Source organism: Triticum dicoccoides, chromosome 6A (genome assembly GCF_002162155.2).
Source record: "Triticum dicoccoides isolate Atlit2015 ecotype Zavitan chromosome 6A, WEW_v2.0, whole genome shotgun sequence".
Lineage (NCBI taxonomy): Eukaryota > Viridiplantae > Streptophyta > Magnoliopsida > Poales > Poaceae > Triticum > Triticum dicoccoides.
The window spans coordinates 177,010,518-177,031,045 of NC_041390.1; the positions used below are offsets into that span (position 1 = coordinate 177,010,518).

Consider the following 20,528-nt stretch of genomic DNA (forward strand, 5'->3'; position numbering starts at 1 on the left):
CTTGTTTATGGAGGGATTACATGAGAATTTTTCTGAGTCCTTTTACAGTACATCAAATTACTTATGGCCATTCTTTTTTCCCAACCAATGGTCTAGAATGGGCAATACTGTAGAAGAATTCAGGTACTATAATCAGGCTTCAAGGGCATTTGGGGTAGTTAATTACTATAAATCCTGCAATTGTTTCCACCAAAAGCAAGCTAAAGAGACTAGATTAGAATTTGAGGATCGATCCAACCATTCATTGATTCATTGTGGGTGTTGTCGATTTGCCCATTGTTTAGATGTACAGTGACAACCCCACCACCTCTCCCACTACCCTGCTAGCTGACGACGCCACCAAGGAAGAGGGAAGAGGAGCTAAGAAGCTTCATGGAGACTCTCAAGATGTAGAGGGCACAAAATGAGGGCCCTTCGTTACCGCTCCCATGTCCCTCTTTATTTGCCTTAGCCTCATCATTTTATAGAAGAAAAAAACTAATCCCTCCGCCACAAAATAAGTGTCTCAATTCGTACAACTTTTCTATAGTTTTTTCAGTTAGACAAATAATAAAATACACAAAACAAATTAACCAAGCATGTACTCCCTTCATAAAGAAATATAAGAGCGTTTAGATGACTAAGTAGTGATCTAAACACTCTTTTATATTTCTTCACAGAGAGAGTAACAAATTGTCCCTTGAAATGCTAAAGGTGACCTCGGGAAGTTTAGATACCCGGTACCACACACACTCTTTTAAACATGTTTTCAAGCTCCCCCACTTCACCAAAAACATCAGCCCCATTCCATGGCAACTCCATATCAGTTTGGTGTTTTTAAGAACACCATTTCCATTAGCTAGACTACAATGTTATCAGACAACTTTAATACAACATCCGATGCAGCCACATACAGAAAAAATACACTAATCTAAAGCCAGTAAATTTAGTGTTCGTCACAGGATTCCAGCAATATTTATCTCCCTTTTGCTGACATAGGAGGAACAGAGTTCCAATCCTCACAGCCCTCTGATGCTACCGACGAAGGTCCATTTGATTTAACTCATGGTGATAATAGGTTTCGGTTTCTCCTCCTCCTTGTTCTCAGCCGCTACAGCATGCGGTCTGCGCTGATGCTGCACAACCGCGAGTTGATCCACGAAAAGCAGTTCCCGTAAGTGATGAAGCTGCTCCCTCTCTTTCTCCATAAGCAGCTCTTTCTGCTCAAAACGGCTTATCTTATCCTGGATTTCCTTCATCTGAGGATGATTTAAAGCAATAGATAACAAGTCAATATAGACACCAACTTTTAAGCAGTAATATCTTGAAATCCCTATGTTGATACCTGGACATCCACTATAGCCGATAAAGATTGCTCTATATCTTTTTGCTCCTTTTGAAGTTGCACTTGTGCATTTGTGGATGCCTCTTTGAGTAAATCGTTGGCTGTAAGCCCATTAGTGTAAGAAGATTCTGCAGAGAAAACTAATTGAGCCAAGAGAAGAGCCTTTTGAATACTCAGAGTAAGTATTTCTAGGAAAGAATGGCAAACTAAATCACGGTGTGTATTTCAGCATGTAGCAGCAAGAATGTGAATTTGAATCGCGCCACATAAGGAACTTGGATACAGGTCCATAGCCTATTCTTTGCACATGCACCGATTATGACTTATCTTGTTGCTCCCGGCGCCAGTAGTGAAATGTAGCAAAACTATCAAATACATGTACGCATTCATGTAAAAACAATTATCTGAAATTTATTGATAACTATGTATTTGACCCTACAGAGTTAGGCCGCGCTTGGATTATCGTATTTCCCTCGGATACACTTGTAAAAATTACAGGCCCCTAGACGTCTGTATTATTTCCGGCCGGAAATGAGCCAAGTCCCGTAAGATACACTTGTAGAATTGATACACTTGTATTACAATACACTCAATCCAAGCACGGTCTTAGGGGACTGGCACCGCCACTGCCTAGCGCATTACTTGAGCACTCTTGTTACCACACCCGTCAAATTATCATTGTTTGCACAGTGACAAGCAAAGCAGTATTTTTCATCAACAATGCAACATCAATAAGATAGAAGATGTCAAACTCATATGGGTTAGAAAGCACAAGTTGCTACCTTCTTCTTTAGTGCTGCTGATTGGAGAATCAGTCTGGCTGTCATTCATATCAACCTGGGATTGTGCAGAAATAGCTGCTTGCGCTGCTGCTGCTGCAACGCCTGCGCCAACAATTGCCGACAAGAACGCGACCTGGTAAAACAATGCAGTTCCATGATTTGCTCCATCAATAAATTTCCACGTTCAAACTACATGACCATATAAGGCAGCTATTCAGGCATGATGGAGACCAGCATGTACACTTGTTTTGTGTACACATGTGCAAAAATTCTATGAATAGAAAATTCAGGAATTATTTTTAATTTCCTTGTTAAAAACTATCTTGAAGTTCCCGTAGTGTTTCGTGTCTGAAGAAAAGAACATAACTTATACATCAGAACCTGAACGTATTCAAGTACAGTACGTGTTTTCCATCTGTTCACATGAATAGCACAGCATAAGTGGAATGCTCAAGATATACTACAAGTTACTAGTACTCCCTCTGTAAACTAATATAAGAGCATTTAGATCACTAAAGTAGTGATCTAAACACTCTTATATTAGTTTACGGAGGGAGTACTAATTAACACAAAGACTAAGTTATACTCCCTCTGTCCCAAAATTAGTGTCTTAACTTTAGTACAACTTTAAGCTATAGATTACCATGCTCTATGATTACTGGTGCAACACTTGATATAGTAAGTTAGCAACATGTGACATCCACATGTGGTACCAAAACCGAATTGTACTCCAAACTGATCGTTACATGTTATCAATTCATCAAGTACAAAACAAGAGAAGATACCCCGCGCATTGCTGCAGGAATGTGTTGCAATTATTTCAGTGATATTTGGTTATATGAAACATCACTATAGGAAATAATAATATGAGAAATGAAACTAAAATACATATAATTTATTGTATTTGATGATTATATAGTTGTAGAATAAATATAAGTAGCATGCATGGTGCATATTAAGGTGGGCCTTTTCCCATGCATGGTGGTATGTTGAGTTGGCATAGTTGCATGTTAAGGGAACTAAGTTATTGGGGATCAATTATTTAGGTATATATAGGATGAGTGAGAAGTGCCCTACTCTTATGAATCATTAATTTTGAATACTGAACTGCTTGCACCAGTCAAGGGAGTTAGCAGCTACAAAAACAGGGCAAAGTCACAGATACAGACCTGAGCCATAATTGGATTGCTTGCATCTGCCAGTGGTGTGAGACGGAGTCGGTTTGGGATCTCTGCTCTAGATTCATTAGTAACATCATCAATCTCAAACTCCATTTTCTGCTCCTTGGATCCCATGAACTGTTCTCCAAAATATAATCGGATGAGTCTAGCAATGCAGTCTTTCTCCGAGCGACTACCAACATGCTCAGAAACCTTCTTCCAGTCTTCTCCATAATGCAAGACAGCCTCAAGTAGGTGAAGAGTTTCCTTGTCTGTCCAATCTGATTTGGCGTCTTCGCTAATTTCAACTTTCTTGAAGTCCGCTGGAGTAAGACCAGGCCGATAGTTGCCACGCACAAAGCATCTACAACATATGCTTATATCCGCCTGATCATAAGCAGAAGTAAGGATAGAAAATAGCAACTCTTCTAATTAAAATAGACAACAAATTGATAACAGTTCCAGCTAAAATATAAAGAATGATGTGATGACAGTAGCTCAACCGATACAATATAGCAGTCATGGACATAAAACAAAATCAAGAGGCAAACACAGGCCAAATAAAGTGTTCCAAGCTTCACAGACTCAAAAGTTGGATGCAATTACTACACTGTTTGCAAATATTTAATACTCCCTCCGTCCGGAATTAGTTGACGCTCAAACAGATGTATCTAGAACGTCTAGATACATCTGTTTGAGCGTCAACTAATTCCAGACAGAGGAAGTATATGATTTGTGATAATACCCTCCCGTTCATGGCATGTTTAAGTGAACTGGAAGTAGTTCAAAATGAGCTGTAGTAATCCATCTAACACAGTCAATCCAAGAGTGGCAATGCGCAAAGACACAGCAGTACAGTACAAATAAAAACAAAATCTTGACAATACAATATTCATATGAAGAGCAAGTACACTTGACTTAAATTTATAAGCAACTGTATACATACATATGCAATTACCAGTTCCCAAAACAAAAGATACACCATTAAGTTATCTGTTTGCTCATCTGTCCCGGCGCCCTTTCTATGGCACATACCAAACCAGCTAAGCCAAAACCAACGATCAACCAGGAATATCTCCAATCCGAGCACACAAATTTCTCAACACATGGGCAAACTCATAACTAGCGAACAAACGCTACCCCCGTGGCTTTCTCTATCAGATTAAGAACCCTTTACAAGATCTGCCTGGGCGTTGAAGATACCAGGATAGGTTGGGATGGTGTCAGGTTTAGAAGAACTTTAACTGGTGAGATTTTGGAGATTTGGGAAGAAGTTAGGGACTTGCGTGAGCACATTGAACTTACTAATGTGGCGGATTCAGATAACCGGACACTAGATCCAGCACATTGTTCGTGAGGCGGTGCGGACAGTTTTGCTTGTGGCTGTGCTTTTCACTGGCTTGTGTATGGTAGTTTGTAATGTTGGGGTATAGGATATTCTGTTTTCCACATCGCTGGTTTGCTGGTAGACATCGCCTTTTGTTTTATTTCCTTACTTATCTTCTGGCCTGTGTACCAGTTACTTTCCTGTTTACTTTCGTTGTACCTACTTTGATTTCTGGTAATGAAACCAAGGTTTTTCCCCTTGTTTAAAAAAACCGTTCCCCAATTACATTGCATAAATAATATGAATATCCATAATTTGCGGCTTAATGTAGTGCTTTTTATAATGGCACAAAACCCAAACAGGTTGCTATAGCCAATTGGAAATACTCATACGGATGAGCTAAGATAGTTCTAACCAGATACTACAAATGATGCATACGATGCACATATTACATAACCTGAAATGCAAGTTTACACAGCACTTGAAAATCAAAACAATGGCAAATCACTCACCTTCTCGCAGGTGAAATAGGCAGAGCCGCAGACGCTGCGGCACCCTACACAGAGCTTCTTGGGTGTGGTTGGTCCAGCAGGCAATGAAGACTGAGAAGAAGACTGAGAAGTCGTCGCCTCCTCCCTCTTGTCTTTCCCCTGCTTCGCCCCCAGCGGGGGAGCACCATGGTTGATGAGCCCCCATTCCTCCAGGAAGTCAAACACACGGCGCACAGAGCCAACGTCGCCGATAAGGCCCCGCCTGGCCTCGGTGAGCGTGAGCCGGCGCGCTGGTCTTGCCCGGAACCTCTTGACGAGGGTGTTGCGGTAGTACTTGTAGGCTTCCGGGCCCCGGGACCCAGACACGGCCGCGACCTCCCCTTCGAAGAACTCCGGCAACAGGCGGCGCTCCGTGTCGCTGATGCTGTCGTACGAGAACCACCCTGCAAGCGGAACCCTCGGTCAGATAGGGTTCTAGGTCTTCGCGTTTACTAGAGGCGAAAGTGCTGGTGAGCGCGGGACGGGGACTCCGGGGCGGCGGGGGAGAGGGACTCACCTGCGTAGCTAGGGACGGTGATGACGTGCGATGAGTCCTCGGCTGCGGCTCCCACGGCGGCGACTCCGGCGGCGGTGGCGGCCGAGGTGGAGGCGGGAGGGATCTCCGTCTTGAGGGTACCGGCAGTGGAAGGGGGCTGGGAGAAGGGTCGGGCCTTGAACGGTGACTGCGTAGGCGTCGGCGCGGAGTTGGCGGTGGCCGAGGGCACCGGAGCCGGCGGTGTGGCCATCGGAGACGGGGCAGCCGGTGGAGCGCTCTCTCTCGGTCCGTTTCCTCTCCGGCGCTGCAAGCGTGTAGTTTGGGCCTTATCTTTTTTACTCGCAACGAGGCCGTTACGTTACGGTTTGGGCCTCCAGAGGTTTGGTCAAAAAGAGCCCAGCTACGCCTATCCCACACAGAGCGCTCGGGAGTGATGCAAGTTTAGTCCCACCTCGCCTGCGCTGAGCAGAGGGAGCCGGGAGAGGTGTATAAAAGGAGAGGCAGGGCAGCGAGAGAACTCATACCTTTCTCGGCCTTTTGGCTAAGATCAAGTGTAGTATCTGTTTTTATCAGTTTAATGTCTGATATGTGGGCTATGTGTCCACAACGATATTAAATTTATTTTTTATGGCGTGGGTCCACCACAGTAGCTTGCTACTGGGGCCCACATGCGTCGCCTGGGCGTTGCACTGCTGCCCTGGCCCGGCGCACCCCAACCAAAGCGAATCACAATTTTGTCGGTCAGGAAAACAGGCAGAACAACCTGTTCTTTCCTTTCAATTTAGTAGTGTTATTATTTGGCTTCTCCACCTTTTGCTATTCTCAAACTAATCGCATACAAGATGTTTTGCTATTCTCAAATTACAATGATGTTATTATTTGGCTTCTCCACCTTTTGCTATTAAAAGTGATGTCAGACATAAGCCGGGGAGATGTACCGCGTACTACTTCGAGATAAGTTCCAACTAAGCAGAGATGCCTAGGCTGCTGACTGTCAACTCTTATACAAGTTACAAATCCCAGTGCCAAGAATACTTTTTCCAACACAGTGCCAACAATACTTGTTTAATCATACCATTTCGAGGTATCATAGTGTTATTCATGCATTCTAATCAACTGACTAGAAGTACAGACCAGCATGCCGCCTGAAGGATTACATATGACGAACATTACAATGTTTTCGCACCACCACTTGACATGAGCGAGGCAGCAGCAGCACCAGCAGTCGGGACGATTCCAGTTGAATTGCCTGGTTTAGAGAGATGCAGCAGCCTGCAACAATGTTCGTGGTCCGTGAGTGACGGTTATTCAAAAGAAGACACGTGAAGATTATATCTAACTGAAGTATCAAAATTCAGGTTGGGGGTACTTACGGCGCTAGATATTCACAGAATGAGGTGACAGCTGAAACAACATCATTGTAATTGTTAGCAGCGGCTGGTGCTGTGATCTCCACCAGCTGTATTCCAGGAGTGACCTGCACAGCTTCGTCGGTCGCATGCAGTTTTGGCATCTTGTTGGCAGAAGTCACAGTCACGGTGAACTGGGCACCTCGCTGGAAGCGAAACGCAAAGCCAACCTTCAAGATTTCATGATCTAACTTGTAGCCGATGCCGTAGAAGTAACGTAACACATTGCTGCTGGCTTTGCTTTCTACGATTGTACGCACAAGAATTGAGATTTGCTCTGCACCGGCACCTCTCATGGCACCACCAACATGTCTTATGGTCCTATACATACAAATATTACCAACTGCAGATCAGTGTAAAAATTACGAGGAAGATTAAATTTCAGCAGCTTAACACAATCAGTTACCAGGATGGTGTAGGCTGAGCTAAATCACACAACAAACGAACCTCTGATGGGACAGCTCCTGTACGACTGAAAGAGGTTAGCAGATATAACAATTGCTTTTTTTGCTAAAAAAGAAACAATTGCTTATGATCCTGACAACAGAAAGATAAAAACTAACCTAGCATTGGTACACTTTTAAGACAGAGCTCATGCACCCTCACACGTTCCTTTGGGACACCAGAGAGGCCTTGGAGAAGAACCTCCAGAGCTTCAACATGCTGCATAGTGCATACCCAAAGGAAAAAAAATGTTAGTAATGGCATTCACATATAAAAACTATAAGCGGTCTAAATGAATGTGGAGATGAATGAAATCACTTTACTGTAAATAAATAACATATAATTATGTGATTCCCCCAGCTGTACAACAATATTTTATATTATATCATAAGTAGTGCTCTCAAAGTGGAGAAATACAGTTGACATACCATATATGGTGGTCAGCATGATCAACCCATCATTTTTGTGATAATACTTTTTAATGTTCGAAATTCATGCTAAGTGTCCATCAACTTGTCATGGAGATAATGAATCAATAAAAACTAGCATTGATTATTATTCTCTACAAACATAAGACTCAGATATCACTTCACACTTAAGGGAAGAAATGACAACTTTATTATCTTCTCAAGTAAACATTAAGGAGAGATAAATCAGCTCAGCAGGTGACATATTTTACATGTAATTCTAGTCCAACACGAGGTGGCTGCACGACCCATGGATAGCATAGATCTTACCTTTTATTTCTAATGGAATAGCATAAATCTTACAGCCATAGAGACTCTTTTCATAAGACAATTGATAAACCAGTGTATACTGACAACTAAAACAACGAAATCAATACCCTAGATGAGTGAAGTCAAATATGTGGGACTGAATTTCCCTTTACTGTAAAAAACCACACAAATTACGTGATTCCTCCAACTGTACATCAAATCTATCTATTGTATTATAATATCAAAAGTAGTGCCCTCAAAGTGGAGCAATGGTTAACATATCGTGGTCAGCAGGATCTAAATATCAATTTTGTGACATTTAACAAAAAAGTCATGTTGATTTTGATTCATTCTGATAGAGTAAACGGTGCCAACCAACTTTTCATGGGGAGTTGGAGATAATGGATCAATGAAAAGCTCTAGCATTATTTATTCTAAATTCTGATGGCACTTCATGCTTATAGAAGAAATAACAAGTTAACCATCTTCTTCCGAACAGATTAGAGATAGTTAACCAGGGTTGAGCTGGCCTAAATCTTAAGACAAGTACAGTTAAAGGGGCCCCTTTTCATGAGAAAATAATTGAAAAATTAGTGTGTGGAGATAGTTATGCTGACAACTCCAACAAAGGGAAATCAATATCCAAGATAGCCTGAAAGGCCAAAGGGCCTGTATGCCAAAATTCGTATCAAATACACATACAAGATAGCACAGAAGGTCATGTCTGATCAACAAAGTAGGTGCATGGCAAGAGGCAACAAGACAGAAAGATGCGCCATCCTACGACGAATCATAATACATGAATACTATGGAGATCATCACTCAGCCTATGTTTTGACATATGATTTTTCCGGCCATTGTTCAAATCAGTCATGCTTTACAGCATCCTTGACAAGCTAATTCCGTATGAAACGGCCAAACAGCATATGCTTTTTTGCAGCAAGTAGAGTTCACTTGCACCGCCCTAACAGCAATGGATAGCTACTGCACACATGAATGAATGACTAGAAAGACACACAAAGAGGCACGGTACCTGGGTCTCGATGATGCCCTGCACCACGCACTCCATCAGCCAGGGGCGGATCCAGACGGCGTGCCGAAATTGTGAAGGTCAGTGGGATTTCACTACTCGCTGGATGGAGACAACCTCAGATGTCAATCCCAATGGCCAAAGACTGGGACGGGGTGGGGACAGCAGGAGCGCGATGTCGGGGCGAGGAAGGACGGAGATGGCGGTGGGGGGCGGGAGGCGGAGGTGTTGGTGGTGGGGATGGGAGCGGGAGCGGGAGCGCGGCGTCGGCGGCGGCCGGTGTTAGCTAGGGCACGGCGGGGTTGACTCGGAAGGGAGAAACCGGGGCGACGAGAATACCAGAAAGCGCAGGGAGCAAAGTGGCAAAGCGCACTAGTTCGGTAACGCCCCGCTCAGGAAAGTTCCGCAGTGGCCCTCGCGGGGGGCGGGAATCCCAGTCCTACCCCTCCTCCTTCCTCTCTTCCACTCCACGCGCACGCACGCACGCCCCGGTCACCTCCCTCGCATTCCCATTTGTTCCACCTCTCTTCCTCGGCCTGTCCCTCTCTCTCTCTCTCTCTCAGATCTCTCTGCCTCCAATGACCACCGCCGCGGCGAAGACCAGCGCGTAGCGGCCTCTCTCCCCCTCTCCTCCGGGAGCGCCCCATTCCCGCCATGGCGTCCCCCACGGCGCCGCTGGGCGGGTCCACCCCGTCGGGCCGCGTGCTCGGCCCTTCGCTGGACCGCATCATCAAAAACGCCGCGTGGCGGAAGCACTCGGCGCTCGTCGCCGCGGCCAAGTCGGCGCTCGACCTCCTCTCCTCCTCCTCCTACCACTCGCCCGACCCGACCTCGCCCAACCCCTCGCCGCTCCTCGGCCTGCCCGTCGCCGCGGCCGCCGCCTCGCTGCACGCGCTCATCCTCGCGCTCGAGTCCGCCTCCCCCAAGGTCGCCGACCCCGCGCTCGACTGCGTCGCCAAGCTCCTCTACCACCGCCTCCTCCTCGGCGACCTCGGCGAGGCCGCCGACGACTCGCCCGCCTCCAAGCTCCTCGCCGCCGTCCTCTCCTGCGGCGCCCTTAACGACGACGCCATGGAGCTCGCCACCCTCCGCGTGCTCCTCGCCGCCGCGCGCTGCCCCTCCATCGCCATCCGCGGCGACGGCCTCGGCCAAATGCTCAAGACCTGCTACAACATATACCTCAGCAGCAGCAGCGGCGCCAATCAGATGTGCGCCAAGCTGGCGCTCGCGCAGGTGCTGGTCATCGTGTTCGCGCGCGTGGAGGTGGACTCCATGGACGTGCGCGTGCCGACGGTGTCCATCACGGACATGATGGATGTGTCCGATCACCGCCTCAACGACCCCGGCATCGTGCAGGTGGCACAGGGGTTTATAAATGACGCCATGGAAGGGAGTGACGTCCCGGAGCCAGGGACCCTGGGGGCGATGGCTGAGGCCGATGAGAAGGATGATGAGGGGATGAGCAAGATCAGGGAGGATGGGTTAGCACTCTTCAAGAACCTCTGCAAGCTGTCAATGAAGTTCTCGACACCAGATAACCCCGAGGACCAGGTGCTGTTGCGGGGGAAGGTGTTGTCTCTCGAGTTGCTCAAGATGGTTGTGGACAATGCTGGACCATTCTGGAGAATCAATGAAAAGTATGATCACAATTGCTCTTGTTTCCCTTTATATGCATTTTTAACAATTTAACTTACTGCATTATCTATCAACACAAATATTGTTACTGCAGTCAATTGGAAGAGTGTTGATGGCTCAAACAACTATGTGAAGGAAGGCATAAAATAGGCAATGTAGAAACATACACTAGTACTAGCTCATGAATTCACACCTTTTCTTTTATTAGGGTATATTTTTATTTTGATCCAGGTGTGGTTTGCTTATGTATCTCTCAACATGTTTTTATGAGTTTTGTGGTACGTATAATCAACATGATAATGTGGCATGGGAAAGAAAATATGGTATTGGTTTATGGTAATAGATGCAAATTTACAAGACTTTGAATCCTTGCTGAAAGAGTTAAAGGTTATATAGCTATGGAGGTTCAACAGAACTAGTGTGATGTCTGTGCCGTATTTTGGTATGGAAAAACATATGTGCCAACTCGTTACTCCATGCCCTCTGCCCCGCCGTGACACTTGGCTGATGTCAGCCCAGCTTGTGTCATGCCTCTGCCACTGTGAGCGTCCTATGCCACACCCTTTGCCTGCCCAGTGCCCACCAATGGTCATGCTTTGTTCTGGCCCATGCCATGACTTGTGTTGAAGTATTTGCTTGTTTGGAGGTATTTTCTCCTTCCTTTTTTTTATAAAGAAATTTTAGGATGGTTGAAGGAGGGTGAGAGCACTGAATGCAGTAAGTAACCACCACTGCCGCTGCTCTCCGAACTCCACTATTTTGTAGTAGTATAATAGAAGATGTTCATCATCTAGCACAAGGTAGAGAAATGGCGGTGGCAAAAATATGTTCTTTGTTCAGCAAACTTCTTGCAAGTGCATACATGGAACTTTTAATATTTATGAACGTGTATCCATGAAAATGGGAAGGAATAATTCCAACAGAACAATCAAAACCCTGTGTGGTTGAGGTTGTGATTGTACCTGTACATGCAGGATATGAATATGGCTATTCACACAAATTCTGGTCAATATAAAATTATGTAGGAGAGATTACTAGGTTTTCTTTAGTTATTTTTATAAAGGAACACCCCATTTTAGTGTGATCTTGACAAGAGAGTTAAACTTAAATACTGAAGTTTTTTTTCTTTTCCTGCAGGTACCTTGGAGCAATCAAGCAGTATCTTTGTTTGTCCTTGTTGAAAAACAGTGCCTTGTCAGCAATGAGTATTTTCCAGCTTTTGTGCTCCATATTTGTGGGTTTGCTGTCAAGATTTAGATCTGGGCTGAAAGAAGAAATTGGAATATTTTTTCCCATGCTTGTCCTAAGGGTTCTTGAGAATGTCCATCAGCCTAGCTTTCTGCAGAAAATGACAGTTCTAAATTTGTTGGAGGACATCTGTAAAGAATCTCAGGTTCTTATTGATATCTTCGTCAACTACGATTGTGATGTTGATGCACCAAATATTTTTGAAAGGTATGCAAATATCGTCCTGATGTGTAGTAAATTCCAGTTATGCTGCAAGTTATAAAAAATGAAAACAATAGAGGGCTGAACCTAGTTTCATGGGCCAAGTCAAGTAAGCAGGGCTGAAGACAATTTGTTTGTTAGTTTTTCAATCTTCTTCCTTCTATGCTTAGATTAAGTGGAAATGACCTACTTGATCAGCAAGTAAGCGAGCGGTAGTTCAGTAGAACCCAGAAAAAATAATACTCCCTCCGTCCGAACAAGCTTTTTTGACGGAGGGAGTATGTGTTTTGCTTCAGCTGAACCTTGTAGTCTTAGCTTAGCCACTACCAAGACAAGGTTCTTATGATATCTTTGTGAGCTACGATTGTGATGTTGATGCACCAAATGTTTTTGGAAGGTATGCAAATTTCTTGCTGATGAGTAGTAAATTCCTTTTATGTTGCAAGTTATAAAAAAAATGATAAACAATAGAGGGCCAGGGTAGCCTTGCATTAAGCTGAGAGCACAGTTCTGTGAAAATTGTGGTTCTCTCTCTTTTCATCACATATTAAAGCACTTCTAATTCCAGCAGATATTTGCAGGATTGTCAATGGACTTCTAAAGACCGCTCTCGGGGTTACTCCTGGAGCCACAACAACATTAACCCCAGTCCAAGACCAAACATTTCGGACTGAGTCAGTCAAGTGCCTTGCTACCATACTCAAATCAATGGGTTCATGGATGGACCAACAGTTGAGAATTGGTGATTTTTCACCCAAAATTTCCGAGGTCTCTTTAAATTCGCTAGACAGTCCTAACATTGGAGAAGATGGGAATGGAATTGATTATGAACTGCAATCTGACTCTTATAGCCCAGATACATCTGATGCTTCCTCACTTGAGCAACGTCGTGCTTATAAAATAGAACTTCAGGTATGTAAATGTTTGTGTGCTTAGTTTATATTCTCTCCACCTGTAGTGTGTTTTGAGGGAGCACATTTTAGTTACTGATGTTATATTTCGTCCTGCAGAAAGGAATTTCCATGTTTAACAGAAAACCTTCTAAGGGTATTGATTTTCTCATTAAAAGCAAGAAAATAGGTCAATCCCCAGAAGATGTTGCTTCTTTCTTGAGAAACACTGCTGGTTTAAATGCAACAATGATTGGGGACTATTTGGGTGAAAGAGATGAATTCCCTATCAAAGTTATGCATGCATATGTCGATGCACTGAATTTTGAAGGTATTGACTTCGGTGAAGCCATTAGGTATTACCTGCGAGGTTTCAGGTTGCCTGGGGAAGCACAGAAAATTGACCGGGTCATGGAAAAGTTTGCTGAACGATACTGCAAGTGCAACCCGAATTCTTTTACCAGTGCAGATACTGCATATGTTCTTGCTTATTCTGTAATCATGCTCAATACTGATGCTCATAATATGATGGTCAAGGATAAGGTTTGCCAAATGATTACTTTCATCTGTTGTCAGTAATAACATGCATGCTCATTGATAGGGTTTTCCTTATGCAGATGTCTAGATCTGACTTCATTCGGAACAACCGAGGAATTGATGATGGAAAGGATTTGCCTGAAGTTTATCTGAGTACATTGTATGACCAAATTGTAAAAAATGAGATCAAAATGAGTGCTGATTCATCAGTTCCACAAAACAAGCAACCTAGCAGTGTAATGAAGCTCTTGGGCTTAGACAATATTATAAACCTTGTCAACTGGAAGCAGGCTGAAGATAAGGCACTTGGAGCAAATGACTTACTCATCAAGAACATACAGGAGAAATTCAAAGCAAAGAGCGCGAAATCAGAGTAAGACTGACAATACTCTGCTATAGACAATAGTTTTGCATCTGTTGCTAGACAATTAATTCAACCTTGTGCTACATGCAGATCTGTATTTTATATTATTACCGATACAACCATTTTGCGATTCATGATGGAGGTTTGTTGGGCCCCTATGATGGCTGCATTCAGCATGACGCTTGACCAATGTGATGATAAGGCTGCAACGTCGCAGTGTTTGCAGGGATTCAGATACGCAGTGCATGTCACCTCCGTAATGTGCATGCAGACGCAAAGAGATGCCTTTGTGACATCTGTAGCCAAGTTCACATACCTTCATTGTGTGGCAGACATGAAACAGAAGAATGTGGATGCTGTGAAGGTAGGAACTTGAATGGCTAAGCAGTACGTTGATGTTCTTTTGCAATTTTTGACCAATGCATAACATGATAAGAAGGACCATATTATGCAAGGCATATCAGGCACGGCTTCTGTTGATCAGTTTAGCATGTATTTTGAGTTTGTACAAAGATAAATGAGGTGGTTCATTTTTTAGAACACTGAGAGAACATGATCTAGGTTGCTTTTGAAAGGTGATGGAGAATACTTTGTTTGGGTGGTAATGAATAAATACATTTACGTGCACACTCTACATTTGTCAACAGAGCTTTCAAACTGTATGCGTTAAATTATGCAGCAGAGGGAATACCACAGTACATTATGAGTCTTATTCAAACCTTTTTTTTTGCAGAGGCTTTTTTCTCCCATTATTTGGTTCTTTTTCACCACTTTATTCTTTGTTTTCCATACTTGCATTATATTGAAATTTTCAAGAATAAATTGTGTATGCCTATGTAGCCTCTTAATTTTTGTTGATGCCACACTTTGATGACTTCAGAAGTACGTAGGAGCTTGAACTTATCGAAGTATTGAATGCTTGCACAGGTGCACCATGCACTGTATCATACGTATACTCTTAAGCTATCATTTATCGTCAATGATGTATGAAGTAACACTTGAATCTAGTATGAGTCTCTTTGTCCATTTTATAACGAGTCATAATTTTTCTACTTAATGTTTTTCACAGGCTATAATATCCATTGCAATCGAAGATGGTGATTATTTGCAGGAAGCTTGGGAGCATGTGCTAACATGTCTTTCACGGTTTGAGCATTTGCATCTTCTTGGAGAAGGGGCACCTACGGATGCTTCCTTTTTGACAGTACCTCTGGTTGATTCAGAAGAAAAAACACAGAAATCAAGTACCAATACAGCCTCAAAACGAACTAATGCTCTTCAGAATCCAGCTGTCATGGCTGCTGTTCGAGGCGGTTCTTATGACAGCACAACAGCAAAAAATAATGCCTCAGCTTTAGTTACTCCTGACCAGATTAACAACTTCATATCAAACATTAATCTATTAGACCAGATTGGCATTTTTGAGTTGAATCATATATTTGCTCATAGCCAAAGATTAAATAGCAATGCAATTGTTGCTTTTGTGGAAGCTCTTTGCAAGGTCGCAATCACAGAGTTGCAATCACCTACAGATCCTCGTATCTTCTGCCTAACGAAGATAGTGGAAATTGCGTAAGATTTTTGCAACACCTATTTCCAGAAATAAAGTTACGTCATCAACACTTTCTGAAGTGTTTTAACTCAGAGCATGATTTGTGCAGGCATTACAATATGAACCGCATACGTTTGGTGTGGTCTCGTATTTGGAAAGTTCTATCTGATTTCTTTGTGTCTGTTGGGTCGTCAGAAAATCTTTCTGTGGCAATATTCGTCATGGACTCCTTGAGGCAGCTAGCCATGAAATTTCTTGAAAGAGAAGAACTAGCAAATTATAATTTCCAGAATGAATTCCTGCGACCTTTTGCGGTGGTTATGCAGAAGAGCAATGCTTCAGAAGTACGAGAACTTGTGGTTCGATGTGTCTCCCAAATGGTTTTGAGTCGTGTTAACAATATAAAATCAGGATGGAAAAGCGTTTTCACGGTGCGTATGGTGTTCTATGGTTATTCTTAGTTTGCCTTGATTATTGTAGCATAACTTTATAGAAGCTAGTTCGACAAATAAATGGAACATTCCTAGTTTACCACTCAATATTTATGACGTTTTATCTTACAGGTTTTTACTGCGGCTGCTGCTGATGATCGAAAAAGCATTGTTCTGTTAGCATTTGAGACTATGGAGAAGATTGTCCGGGACTATTTTCCATACATAACTGAGACTGAAACCACAACATTTACTGATTGTGTTAAATGTCTTATTACATTCACAAGTAGTAAATTTAGCAGCGATGCCAGTCTCAATGCTATTGCTTTTCTTCGGTTCTGTGCTGTGAAACTTGCCGAGGAAGGATTTGTCTGTCATGACAAGGATACCGACCATCAATCAAATAATTTGGATTCTTCAGAGGGGAATGCCATAGTGCACAAGGATGATCATGTTTACTTCTGGGTTCCTTTGCTTGCTGGTAGGCTACCTTTTCTTTCACAGAGACTGCTATATTAGTTTGGAAATGCGTCACATCCGTAATATTGTTCTTGTTTGAATTTTCACTTTTCCAGGTCTAGCTAGATTGACAACCGACACACGGCCAACTATCAGAAAAGGTGCAGTAGAAGTACTCTTTGACATTTTGAAGGACCATGGAGAACTCTTCTCTCAGTCCTTCTGGACCAATATCTTTGGATCTGTTATTTATCCTCTATTTAATGGTGAAATCCGTACACCCAATGGTCAAAGTGACAGCACTGAGGATGATTCATGGAATTTTGAAACTAAAACAGTGGCTGTGAAATGTTTAGTGGATCTGTATGTTACATTTTTTGATGTGATGCGGCCAGAACTCACTAGAGTTACCTCTGTTGTTACCAGTTTTATCAGAAGCGCTTATAGACAATCTGCTATCACTGGTATGTCTGTTTTTCAGCGTTTAACAGAAGGGCTTGCAAGCAAACTCTCCAAGGACGAATGGAAAGAGATCTTAGTATGCTTTAAAGAAGCAGCAGCACATACATTGGTTGTTTTCGACAAAATAGTTAAGATGATGCAAAATATTGAAATTCCAGAAAGAAACGAGTCTTACTCTGAAGCAGAGAAATATTCAGATCCTGACATAGAGGATGAAGAGGAAGCTAATATGGAAACATCGTCTTATGCCATTGTCAAGATGAAGAACCATATGTCTCTGCAACTCGTAATTGTTCAGGTACTTCAAACCTTGTGCCAGTTTAATTCGATGCTGATCGATTTGTATATCACGTCTTTCTTTGTAAATTTTGTTCAATACTCCGCTTTAATTGCACACCCAAATAAAATAGGAATTAGAACAAATAAAATACAACAAGAATTTTGCCTTCATGTTTTGTGTTCTGACATGCCAATAGTTATATTAAGATCACACTCACCATTCTGTGGCTTCTCTCCAGGGAATTGTTAAATTGTATGAGACACACAGGAGATCCTTCTGTGCTGAGCATATGGGCATAATTTTGGAGATGCTATCAGCCATTACGTCCCATGCAAGTGAAGTGAGTTCTGAATCTGCTTTGCACAATAAATTCCACAAAGCATGCTCCCTTCTGGAGATATCTGAGCCAGCAGTCATCCATTTCGAGAATGAGTCTTACCAGAGCTACCTCAAACTTCTGCAAGCTTTGCTTCACGACAACCCATCTTTGTCACGAGAAATGAACATTGAGTCACAAATTATGCTTGTTTCTGTGAAAATACTACGGAAATATCTGAACTGTGCAGGTCAGGAACCATCGAAGGATGCTTCTTGTAAAGATCCAGTTGTACACTGGGCGCTGCCTTTATCCGCTGCTAAGAAAGAGGAACTGTCTGCTAGAACCCCATTGGTCCTTCATGTAATGCGGTTACTTGGTGGTCTAGAGAGGGAGTGCTTTAGGAGGAATTTGCCCCTCCTTTTCCCTTTATTAGCTAATCTCGTTCGCTGCGAGCATAGCTCTAGAGAGGTTCAAGTTGCACTGTATGATGTCTTTCAGTCATCAATAGGCCCTATTATTTCAGTATAGCTTATATTGATGGTTCACCAATTGTACAATTTTGTCACTCGATCGTGGTAGGGTAACTTGATTGATGGTTACATAGAAACATGGAATAAGAAAAAGATTACAGCTTGGCAGTGCCGTAAATGATTCAAACCTGTTCCTCCAGCATTCTGGTGTTGAAGGTAAAAACCTCTTCCTGTTTCTTGGCACATCAACTTATTTTCAAGCATAGAGCAGGATATTAATGTACTCTTGTCAGTGTGGCAGCATCATGTAACATGTAACATCGACTCAGATACCTGGAGGGAGGAGACCTTTTGAAGGGCATTTTCCCTTCTTTCCTAAACATTAATTTCGATTCGTGGGGGTTATCGTCGACGCCGCTGGCATTGAAGGCAAATGGATATATTGCAACAAAGTATGTCTGACTTTGAGGTCCTGCATCAACAGCTATGGAGTACTTATACAAGGGAGTGGTCTGTTCACCAGTGACCAAAAGTTTGGGGTGTAGCCTTTCTTTTCCCTTTTGATTTGACAACAGCCTTGTATAGGGTTTTCTTTTGAACAAGACTAAAATAAAGTCTCTCATCTATCAAGTTCTTCCTTTTTTCCCAATCTTTCTGCCCTCTTTGAATTGCGATCACCGTGTCTTCATGGCAATAAACATGAGGATTTAGCTACATGAATAATGTGGTTTAAACGAAATAGACATGTCTGAAACGGTAGGTGTAGGACACAAGCTGCCCTCATCCTGTAATTCTTTTGTCTTGTGGCCAAGTAGCTAACTGCTCTGGAAAGCGAAGGTTGGGTATATATACACTTGGAGATCACTATCCATGACTCAAGTTCACCGACTTCCTTGTTGAAAACTACCGCCCAACGAGCCACCAACGCTCAAGGCATTGACCAAGAAAAATGACATTTCGATGGCACAGAACATTAACTATTCTGGTAGGAGTTCCACAGTTTTTATTTCTTCTCTTATAGGAATGCGACAAGAATCAGTTCCAAACATGCCTTTTTTACATATGTTCATCTGCTTTCGGGCGTAAAAAGTAACATTTGTCCATGCTTGAAATAAGTAGGAGTAGCATTACAAGAAAGTGGCAGCAGGCAGCAAAAGTGAGATATACAAAGTCAACTTGTGCACCCACCACAAGAAGGGTAACTACCAACTAACTACTCCCTCTGTAATTTTTTATAAGACGTTTTCAGAGTCCACTACGAGCTAAAAGTCGTATGGTCGTCATCCTGCACAGGCTGCTGCAGGTAGGACCTCTTGATGAACTCCAAGCACTCAGCAATGGCCTGGTCGGCATGGAAGGAAACCGAGCTCTCCCTCCCCCGCAGTGCCGCCGGCCGTGCCGCTGATCTCGGCGCGGGTCGCCTCCTGATCCCAGGGCAGCACCTGAGCTCCTCCATGCACCGGACGACGAGGCCGGCAAGCCGGAACAGCCGCACCCGCAGCCGGAGCAGCGACCCCAGCCGGACGTGCCGCACCCGGCGCCCTCGCTGGCCCTGCCTCGCCTCATGGACCATCGCCATCGGGTGGCTGCCCCTGTATCTTCACTACCACTGGCCTGAACGGAGCTTGTGTTGTGTGTGTAATGTAAAGTCCACCATGTGTGCGCGGCCTCTTATATAGGCTCGGCGCCGGCGCACCGGTAAGCGCCGAGTGTTTGCCCGTCGTTTTCTCGTTCGCTCAAAGGCTTTATGGATGGAAAATGGCGCCGGTCAGGTGGTACAGTAAGTAAGACACCGCGTGACGCAGGGGTGCGGCCAGAGCCGCTGTTTTTAATACGTTATCGCTTGCATAAACCACTCGCCTGGAAATTTTCTCTTGGCGCCATCCTCTTTCGGAGGAATGCTCCCGTCATGTCATGCTGTGCGCCCTTGATCCTGTCGTGTACCAGGCTGCTGATGCGTTGTAGATTGCACCGCTATCTGAATCGGAACGGAATCCGTGTGCCCTCCATGGTTTCGTTCATGCTTGATACTACTTTCTTCATTTCTTTTTAGTCTGCATATAAAATTTAGTTAAAGTCAAATTTTATAAAGTTTGATCAACTTTATAGAAAAAAATATTTTTTTTCGAAACGGTAGAAAAAAATATTAACATCTACAACACTAAAGCTATATGGTATAATAATTTCATGATGCATCTAACAATATATATTTCATATTAAGAATCTTGATATTTTTCTCTATAAACTTAGTCAAAATTAGTAAAATTTGACTTTGATCAAATCTTACATGCAGACTAAAAAGAAACAAAAGGAGTAGTTAATTGAGCAAGATGGAGAGTAGTACTTCCTCCGTTCCAAAATACTTGTCGTGATACCCACGACAAGTATTTTGGAACGGAGGGAGTACAATAATAGCGTTAAGAGCACAATCACACACACGCGCACGCACACAAATTATTCGA

General features: G+C 43.3%; 3 protein-coding genes and 1 non-coding gene across 5 annotated transcripts; 2 read left to right on the plus strand and 2 right to left on the minus strand.

Annotated features, from left to right (window-relative positions):
- Positions 1 to 694: 694 nt before the first annotated feature.
- LOC119316497 (SWI/SNF complex subunit SWI3B-like) lies at positions 695 to 6,062 on the minus strand. Its single transcript, XM_037590825.1, has 6 exons — positions 5,641 to 6,062; positions 5,106 to 5,527; positions 3,276 to 3,653; positions 2,107 to 2,239; positions 1,325 to 1,452; positions 695 to 1,238 (listed from the first exon to the last, which is right to left on the minus strand). The coding sequence occupies exons 1-6, from the start codon at positions 5,867 to 5,869 to the stop codon at positions 1,038 to 1,040; spliced, it is 1,491 nt and encodes a 496-aa protein (XP_037446722.1). The 5' UTR covers positions 5,870 to 6,062; the 3' UTR covers positions 695 to 1,037.
- A 77-nt stretch (positions 6,063 to 6,139) lies between these two features.
- LOC119319901 lies at positions 6,140 to 6,335 on the plus strand. Its single transcript, XR_005154720.1, has one exon. It is a non-coding gene; the product is annotated as a U2 spliceosomal RNA (small nuclear RNA).
- A 250-nt stretch (positions 6,336 to 6,585) lies between these two features.
- On the minus strand, positions 6,586 to 9,587 carry LOC119316498 (mediator of RNA polymerase II transcription subunit 18-like). The gene is made up of 5 exons (XM_037590826.1): positions 9,222 to 9,587; positions 7,592 to 7,691; positions 7,435 to 7,492; positions 6,993 to 7,349; positions 6,586 to 6,891 (listed from the first exon to the last, which is right to left on the minus strand). Exons 1-5 carry the CDS (start codon positions 9,255 to 9,257, stop codon positions 6,789 to 6,791), a joined length of 654 nt encoding a protein of 217 aa, XP_037446723.1. The 5' UTR covers positions 9,258 to 9,587; the 3' UTR covers positions 6,586 to 6,788.
- Positions 9,588 to 9,723: 136 nt separating this feature from the next.
- Positions 9,724 to 18,782, plus strand: LOC119316496 (brefeldin A-inhibited guanine nucleotide-exchange protein 1-like). 2 transcript variants are annotated; one of them, XM_037590823.1, is made up of 12 exons: positions 9,724 to 10,855; positions 11,991 to 12,308; positions 12,884 to 13,214; positions 13,313 to 13,735; positions 13,810 to 14,102; positions 14,184 to 14,457; positions 15,163 to 15,665; positions 15,755 to 16,076; positions 16,209 to 16,557; positions 16,652 to 17,295; positions 17,516 to 18,282; positions 18,360 to 18,782. In XM_037590823.1, the coding sequence occupies exons 1-11, from the start codon at positions 9,873 to 9,875 to the stop codon at positions 18,122 to 18,124; spliced, it is 5,049 nt and encodes a 1,682-aa protein (XP_037446720.1). In that variant the 5' UTR covers positions 9,724 to 9,872; the 3' UTR covers positions 18,125 to 18,282; positions 18,360 to 18,782. The 2 variants fall into 2 exon arrangements, with proteins under 2 accessions (XP_037446720.1, XP_037446721.1); XM_037590824.1 differs by having other exon boundaries at positions 18,368 to 18,782.
- The last annotated feature ends 1,746 nt before the right edge of the window (positions 18,783 to 20,528 follow it).

Excerpts from the sequence above, each read along its gene's own strand:
- LOC119316497 (XM_037590825.1), bottom strand. The coding sequence starts at position 5,869 with ATGGCCACACCGCCGGCTCCGGTGCCCTCGGCCACCGCCAACTCCGCG. Across the intron at positions 3,654-5,105 it reads CCTATTTCACCTGCGAGAAG|GCGGATATAAGCATATGTTG; the intron begins GTGAGTGATTTG and ends GCTTATGATCAG. Across the intron at positions 1,239-1,324 it reads CGGCTATAGTGGATGTCCAG|ATGAAGGAAATCCAGGATAA; the intron begins GTATCAACATAG and ends AATCATCCTCAG.
- LOC119316498 (XM_037590826.1), bottom strand. The coding sequence starts at position 9,257 with ATGGAGTGCGTGGTGCAGGGCATCATCGAGACCCAG. Across the intron at positions 7,493-7,591 it reads TAAAAGTGTACCAATGCTAG|GAGCTGTCCCATCAGAGGTT; the intron begins GTTAGTTTTTAT and ends TCAGTCGTACAG. Across the intron at positions 6,892-6,992 it reads TTCTGTGAATATCTAGCGCC|GCTGCTGCATCTCTCTAAAC; the intron begins GTAAGTACCCCC and ends ACATTGTTGCAG.
- LOC119316496 (XM_037590823.1), top strand. The coding sequence starts at position 9,873 with ATGGCGTCCCCCACGGCGCCGCTGGGCGGGTCCACCCCGTCGGGCCGC. Across the intron at positions 12,309-12,883 it reads GCACCAAATATTTTTGAAAG|GATTGTCAATGGACTTCTAA; the intron begins GTATGCAAATAT and ends AGATATTTGCAG. Across the intron at positions 17,296-17,515 it reads TGCAACTCGTAATTGTTCAG|GGAATTGTTAAATTGTATGA; the intron begins GTACTTCAAACC and ends GCTTCTCTCCAG.